Consider the following 8,119-nt stretch of genomic DNA (forward strand, 5'->3'; position numbering starts at 1 on the left):
TGGAACTCGATGGATTTTGGCCGAGATCCTTCACATTTTCTCATCGACTAAACATTTGATCTCAGTACAGTTTTCTGTTCCCAAAACTAGAATCTGTTACGAACAGAGTGAACTAAGTTTTGTAGACTTTACCAAAGTAAAAAAAAAAAATGCGTTGTTTAGAATGGGTATGAAGGCGAATTGAGTTATTGCAGAAGTGCACTTTACAGAGTAGGCGTTCCGTGCTAGAACGCGCCAATAGAATCTCTCTAGCTCGTGGTTTGCTCTGCCCACCCATCTTGCTTGTTCTGCCCACTAGAGTCATTTGTTCCCGTTTGAAACGACAGGCTGTGGTCTATCTTGGTTTAATTATAAAGACAATTTTATTGAGCCGCTCGGACCTCGGAAATCTCCGACTTCGGAGCGTTCAAGCAGAGACACTTTCGAGGAGATGGAAAACCGCCGCGTGGTGCATTCTGGGTGATTCTGGGAGAAGGAGCGTTCTCCTTCAAATAGTGAATGGGAGTTAATTGGGCGCTAGCGCAAAAACCAAACATTAGCATTAATTTCGTCAAAAAGAAGTACAACATGCTACTATTTTACAAGATGTGAGATAATTAACTTGTTCTCTGTAATATCATATAGCTTTGGAATCATGCTATTACGTACTCTAATATCTCTGGTTCAAGACAACCGCAAACTCGAGAAAAAAAACAAGCCCCGACCTGAAGATCCCTGACTTCATGATTTGACATCGTTTTTTCCCAGTTTTGTTGAAAGCACCAATACTTCCTCATTTGTTTCGTATCACTGTCTAACTAACCAATGAAAAGGGACATCACTGTCACCTGTTGGTGTGGAATGAGAAGTAGTGAATAAAATACAAAAAATACAGTGGGACAGCTTGGAGAGTTATCTGGCAAAGCGGTCCATTTTTTTCTTCTTCTTAAATAACACACTGTTGTTCGAATCCCACATTTGATCTGATAGCGATACTGTTACAAAACGAAATAGATGCTAACATTTCCCAGATGTAACAGTAGGCGGCAGTAATGCGCACGTTTTTTTATTTATTATGAAGAAGAACAAGAATCGCACCGTTTCCTGGTGACGTAAACACAGAACCATGAAGGTAAAATTCTAAGCACTTAGTTTTACAATCGATTTTCTAGCATAGCTACAACCGAAAGACATCGGCGAAAATGTTCAAAGGGTGGGGAACGTGGCTGGGTATAGAGAACACCTCGACGACAGAGGAGAGCGAAGTGGCTGACGTTGCTGTGGAGGAGAAAATTGTTCAAGACCAAAATGAAGTAAACAAACAACACGAACCTCCAGCAACAGAAGAACTGGGGCAGGAGGACGGAGACACCGTCCAACTCATCTCTCAGCAAGCTAAAGGATTCGGTGGTAAGGAAGATTATAGATGATTTCATTTATATTCATGTGAAAAGTGATTTAACAGACTAATACTGATTATGTAGGCCTAAGAAACAACAATACATTGTTTGCCTGCCAAAACTTGAATGACAATGCCATCTGAAGCTGAGAATTGATCCAGGTTTTATATCCCTGTTACATATGCAGGCTTAATATTCAACTTTGCCAGCAATGCTACCAAGAAGATCTCCAACTCTGTGGCAGAGACCGCACACACCATCAAGAAGAGCGTGGAAGAAGGGAACATAGATGGAATTTTTGACAAGGTGCATGGCCTGCTAAACTTTCCCGAATCATGTTTGACAAGGAGGGTGTTTTAGTGTTAGCATCGGTTGCTATGTAACATCCCTCTGGTGTTAGCTCAAAACCGCTGATTTCTTGAAGGTTTGAGGTTTCTGTCTTGTAACATCACACGTCTGTGTTTCTGTTTTCCAGACTATTTTGGGGGATTTCAAAAAAGAACAGGACAAATTTGTCCAAGAAAAGAAAGCTAAGAAATCAGGTCAGTGTGGAGACATAACATCATACCCACTTGAGATTAGCTTACCTTCCACTCCTTGGTACTCGGTGTCCTCAAATCAACATTTGTCACGTGCACAGCAAGGTTATTATTTAGTGTTTTTATATTAGTTTCTATTCATTTTCAGATTTTTATTTGACATTCGGTTTATTTATTTAGTTTTCAGATCCACTTGATTCGTTTTTATTTGGTTTATGTTTTATGAAAATATTAATATTTTCGTTATCATATGATTTTGTTTTAGTGTTAGGGACAGACAGTAGCTTGTGCATGGGAGGCTAGTAGCCTGTGCATGGGAGGCTAGTAGCCTGTGCATGGGAGGCTAGTAGCCTGTGCATGGGAGGCTAGTAGCCTGTGTGTGTATATGTATAGTTGTTTTGTTTTTGGGGATGTCACTTCCTGCCACTGGGGGGTGGGGGGGGGGGCAGTAATAGGTTTAAAGGAAGACTCAGCGAGATGACGTAGATCAGTGGTTTCGAAACTTTTTATAGTCCCGTACCCCTTCAAACATTCAACCTCCAGCTGCGTACCCCCAGGGTCAGCGCACTCTCAAATGTTGTTTTTTGCCATCATTGTAAGCCTGCCACACACACTATACAATACATTTATTAAACATAAGAATGGGTGTGAGTGAGTTTGTCATCACAACCTGGCCCGTGGGAAGTGACAAAGAGCTCTTATAGGACCAGGGCACAAATAATAATAATCAATCATTTTGCTCTTTATTTAACCATCTTACATATAAAACCTTATTTGTTAATCGAAATTGTGAATAACTCACCACAGGTTAATGAGAAGGATGCGCTTGAAAGGATGCACATAACTGCAATGTTGGGTTGTATTGGAGAGAGCAGTTTTAAATAATTTTCAACACACAGCCAGTATTTCGTTTTTATGCTAGTGAGGGCCGAGAATCCACTCTCACATAGGTACATGGTTGCAAAGAGCGATTTGCACGATTTGCCAAGGCAGGATACTCTGAGTGCAGCCCAATCCAGAAATCTGGCAGTGGCTTCTGATTAAATTACATTTTCACAGAATCGCTTGTTGCAATTTCGATGAGGCTCTCTTGTTCAGATATCGGTAAGTGGACTGGAGGCAGGGCATGTAAGTTGACTGGAGGCAGGGCATGTAAGTGGACTGGAGGCAGGGCATGCAAGTGGACTGGAGGCAGGGCATGCAAGTGGACTGGAGGCAGGGCATGCAAGTGGACTGGAGGCAGGGCATGCAAGTGGACTGGAGGCAGGGCATGCAAGTGGACTGGAGGCAGGGCATGTAAGTGGACTGGAGGCAGGGCATGTAAGTGGACTGGAGGCAGGGCATGTAAGTGGACTGGAGGCAGGGCATGTAAGTGGACTGGAGGCAGGGCATGTAAGTGGACTGGAGGCAGGGCATGTAAGTGGACTGGAGGCAGGGCATGCAAGTGGACTGGAGGCAGGGCATGCAAGTGGACTGGAGGCAGGGCATGCATGCAAGTGGACTGGAGGCAGGGCATGCAAGTGGACTGGAGGCAGGGCATGCAAGTGGACTGGAGGCAGGGCATGCAAGTGGACTGGAGGCAGGGCATGTAAGTGGACTGGAGGCAGGGCATGTAAGTGGACTGGAGGCAGGGCATGCAAGTGGACTGGAGGCAGGGCATGCAAGTGGACTGGAGGCAGGGCATGCAAGTGGACTGGAGGCAGGGCATGCAAGTGGACTGGAGGCAGGGCATGCAAGTGGACTGGAGGCAGGGCATGCAAGTGGACTGGAGGCAGGGCATGCAAGTGGACTGGAGGCAGGGCATGCAAGTGGACTGGAGGCAGGGCATGCAAGTGGACTGGAGGCAGGGCATGCAAGTGGACTGGAGGCAGGGCATGCAAGTGGACTGGAGGCAGGGCATGCAAGTGGACTGGAGGCAGGGCATGCAAGTGGACTGGAGGCAGGGCATGCAAGTGGACTGGAGGCAGGGCATGCAAGTGGACTGGAGGCAGGGCATGCAAGTGGACTGGAGGCAGGGCATGTAAGTGGACTGGAGGCAGGGCATGTAAGGGATAACCAATCCAGTTGTTTGGGTCATCCGTTTCAGGAAAGTACCTGTGTAATTGCAGTTCTCATCATATTTGCACCTCTTCGATGGTCCAACGTCCCTGTCTGTTGTTCGATGCTTTCCCGGGTCAGGAGGCAGTAGCTCTTCGGCTGCATCAGATCCACAACTGTCTGTGTCCGTGCTAGCTGGGCTAACAACAAATGTAGAGTTACTGATGCTAGCATTGGATGTGCTTGTGGAAGCAGAACAACTTGTGTAGGACTGTTGGTAGTGTCTCTGGGCCTTACTTTTTAAAAAACATTTATCCATTTTCGAGCAAACGGAATGAGCTGCAGCTACATAAGGACAGTTAGTGGAATTCCTGCAAGAGAGTAACGGTTAATGTGATTGGATGTTAATTATTTGACTAAGCTACCTGTATTTGACATTGTGTTATTTCGCTGAACATTAGATTGTTTCATTTTTATTTTTGGCAGTGAAACGAGGCGTGAGGCGACAAAAAAACCCTCATCCAAATGTATAGCCCCGTTGGAAAATATAAATTGACTGTTTGAAAATGTGAAGAAAATAAATATATATATATATATTTTTTAAAATGTGAACCACATTTTTATTTGGCGTACCCCGGTTTGGGAAAGCCTGACGTCGATCATATGTATTCAACTCATCACACGGAGGGCCGAGTGTCTGCGGGGTTTCGCTCCTCTCTTGTACTTGATTGATGAATTATGGTCACTGATTTAGTAAAAACTCCCCTCACCTGGTTGTCTAGGTCTAAATTGAAAGGAAAAACCAAAAAATCAGCAGACACTAGGCCTTCCATGGAATGAGTTTGACACCCCTGACGTAGATGCACAAAGTAAACAGTAGTAGTGGGTCAATTTCCGCAACAACCAGGAGAGTTGAAGCGAGGTTAAACTTCACTGCTGTTTTGGTCCGGTAGCTACCTGTACCTGTTGTAGCAGTGTGAAGCGGAGATACTCTGGGTGACGGTGTGAGAGCAGTCTTCCGTCTTCACTACTGTTTTGGTCCCGTAACTACCATGTTGTAGCAGTGTGAAGCGGAGATACTCTGGGTGACGGTGTGAGAGCAGTCTTCCGTCGTGCTCATTTCAGTTCACTTTTGTCAAGTCATTCTGGGGGGGAAATTGTCCGACTTGCGCCTACATGCCTTGTTGGAAAACTACATTAGTGTCTGACTTTTGACTGTCGCAGATGCACCTCCCCGGACTTCACTCCTCGACTTTCGTCTACAGTAATATGCTTTAGCCTTAACACTCAGTATGGCTACAGCCATTTAAAGTATAATTTCAGTATAGTTTTAGTTTTTCAAACGGGTTTGGTAATTATTTTATTTCAGTTTACTAAATAGTTTTTTCATGATTCGTTTTTAGTTAACTAGTTATATCATGACAGGACACAACAGGTGTAAACAGTCAAGTGAAATGCTTACTTTCAAGCTCTTTCTCAACAATGCCGTATTCTATATCAAGGTAAAGAAATAGAAAAGTGTCAATCAGAATAGATTCTTTAAAAAAAACCAAAGAGAACAGAACCGATGCTAAGTCAGGTCAGGTAACACAATAAATAAAACCCACAGGAGAATGTACTCTACAGGCCAGTACCAGCACCATATCAATGTGCAGGGATACTGCTGATAAATGACACAGAGTAGAATGTTAGCTAAACAGACTGGCAACCAGACTATCTTGAGATGATATACCAGTAAACATGATCATAGTTATACATATATACATACATGCATACATGTTGGAACTAAAATGGTTTCTTCTTGTTCCCCTCCAGACACAGCTGTACCACCATGGGTTGGCTACAGTGAGGAGGAAACTATGCAGCAACAGATCCTGGCTTTGTCCGCTGTTAGTAGCACTTCTAACATTGTCTGTCCACATTGTGCACTTAAGAGTTTGTGATTTGATTCCATCCAATTGGATCTCATCACTGTCAGAGTGCATTGGGTTGATTGTACCTTTTCAATTTGATTTAAATTCATCACAACTTTATTGATCTGTTATTCCAGGACAGGAGGAACTTCCTGAGAGACCCACCAGCTGGAGTTCAGTTCCAGTTCGACTCTGAGCAGATGTATCCTATCGCCATGGTGATGCTGCAGGAAGATGAGCTACTGAACAGGATGCGCTTCGACCTGGTCCCCAAACAGTCAGCAGACAGCCATTACAAATCTAATGCATTACAAATCCATTATTGCACTTCAAACATGCCTCGATTCAACTCAGAATTATTTACAGATAGAGATTGCAGGCATAAAGTTGGCCTGTTGGCTAATGTTGGATGATGCCAGTCCTGTCCATTGATAAGCCTCTTAGAACCAGCTAGATTGCTGCATTCAATTGAAAAAGAATGGTGAGCTATCGCTCAATCAGACTGGTTCACAAAGCTTTGACCAGCCATTGAAATTGGAAGAACTGTACACGTGTTTCCATCCATGTCAAGTTATCGATTAACCCTTCAGTATATGTGTATGTTACTTACATATTCAATGCTCTGTATGTTTAGAGTGAAGGAGGATGTGTTCTGGAGGAACTACTTCTACCGTGTGTCCCTGATAAAGCAGTCGGCCCAGCTCACGGCCCTGGCAGCACAGCAGCAGGCTGTAGACCACAGAGAGGAGCAGAAGACCATCAGCCCGGAGGGTGTCAGCCTCACAGGTAATTCAGTTTGTGTGATCCTGACACGCCCCTAACTAAAAACACTGCATTGGTGTTATGTGCAAAGCAGAGCAATTGGTGAACTACTGTCAAGCAACAGTTTATAGCTTAACTTCTGTTTCATGTTGTTGTTGTTGTTGTTGTTGTTGTTGTTGTCATGCAGAAAATACCATCAGACCAAAAACACCTCCAGTATCCATTAGTGACATTCCCAAGAGTGGAGAGGTGAGTCAATGTTTTGTTTTTCTGAAGAAAAGTCAGCCCCTTTGAATAATTCTGTGCACGTCTATATATAGACCACTGAAATACTGTGTAAATATCAAGTCAAATGTATGAAATGGTCTGGATTCTCTTTTTAATGTTGTTAAATAGCAGGAGGAAGAGGAGAATGAGATCTCCACCAGCCCTGGGGTCTCCGAGTTTGTGAGCGATGCCTTTGACTCCTGTAACATCGACCATGAAGACCTGAGGAAAGAAATGGAACAGCTGGTGCTGGACAAGAAGGAGGACGCTGCAACTCCAGAGGGTCAGTTCTAGAACTATTAGAATATATCTAGAGTAACAAACAACCAGCAAGAACTCCAGAGGGTCAGTTCTAGAACAATTAGATCATATCTAGAGTAACAAACAACCAGCAAGAACTCCAGAGGGTCAGTTCTAGAACTATTAGATCATATCTAGAGTAACAAACAACCAGCAAGAACTCCAGAGTTCTATTGGTTGATTTCACTGGAACCTGGAAAGGGCTTGGATTTAATATAATGCCTCAGGTGGTAGAGCTGGATGTTGAATTAGAGGAGAGTGAATGACATGTTTAGTTGTTTTCTCTTCAGTCTGTAGCATTGATCTCATAATGCTGTTATTTGTTCAGAGGAGACAGCAGACTGGGAGAAGGAACTCCAGGCAGAGTTACAGGAGTATGAGGTGGTGACAGAGGCAGACAACAAAGATGACAACTGGGATAAAGAGATCGAGAAGATGCTTCAGTCGGACGAGTAGAGGTGACCGACCCGTCTTGCTTCAGTCTAGTATCTCTGATATGAGAGAGAGCACCACGAAGGATCAGAAACCATGACCTTGGTCTAGTCTAGACCATAGAAATAGAATGGTATAGAAAGGAAGGGAACCGCTGCATACAAACCATTAACCGTTTGTTTCAGCACACTCTAGAATGGGAACATCTATGGGGTGTATTCTGATCTGGTGGTGGTCAGGTGTTGAAATACTGTATAATATACATTTTCTGTCTGTACAGTTTAGTGGCTGGCTGTCATTTTAGCTGTGAACGTTTATGGCCGACGAGGCAACTGACATATTGCATATTGTTCTTTCTTCTCTATTCTGCTCTTTTTCTGGAATTCTTTTGCAGTTGGGATGTGTGCGTCTATCCAAATAAATACTTGTTTCTGTGCTACTCAAATCCTGCTTTCAGTTTTTCCCTAATAAATATACTTCTTTCCAATTG

The 8,119-nt window shown here is 43.7% G+C and overlaps 1 protein-coding gene across 1 annotated transcript; it reads left to right on the forward strand.

The window, feature by feature from the left end:
- The first annotated feature begins 878 nt into the window (after nt 1-878).
- Nucleotides 879-8,116, forward strand: LOC139372908 (synapse-associated protein 1-like). Its single transcript, XM_071112763.1, has 9 exons — nt 879-1,389; nt 1,567-1,685; nt 1,855-1,921; nt 5,771-5,844; nt 6,006-6,145; nt 6,503-6,654; nt 6,818-6,879; nt 7,027-7,180; nt 7,526-8,116. The coding sequence occupies exons 1-9, from the start codon at nt 1,182-1,184 to the stop codon at nt 7,651-7,653; spliced, it is 1,104 nt and encodes a 367-aa protein (XP_070968864.1). The 5' UTR covers nt 879-1,181; the 3' UTR covers nt 7,654-8,116.
- The last annotated feature ends 3 nt before the right edge of the window (nt 8,117-8,119 follow it).

This window comes from Oncorhynchus clarkii, chromosome 18 (genome assembly GCF_045791955.1).
Source record: "Oncorhynchus clarkii lewisi isolate Uvic-CL-2024 chromosome 18, UVic_Ocla_1.0, whole genome shotgun sequence".
Taxonomy (NCBI): domain Eukaryota; kingdom Metazoa; phylum Chordata; class Actinopteri; order Salmoniformes; family Salmonidae; genus Oncorhynchus; species Oncorhynchus clarkii.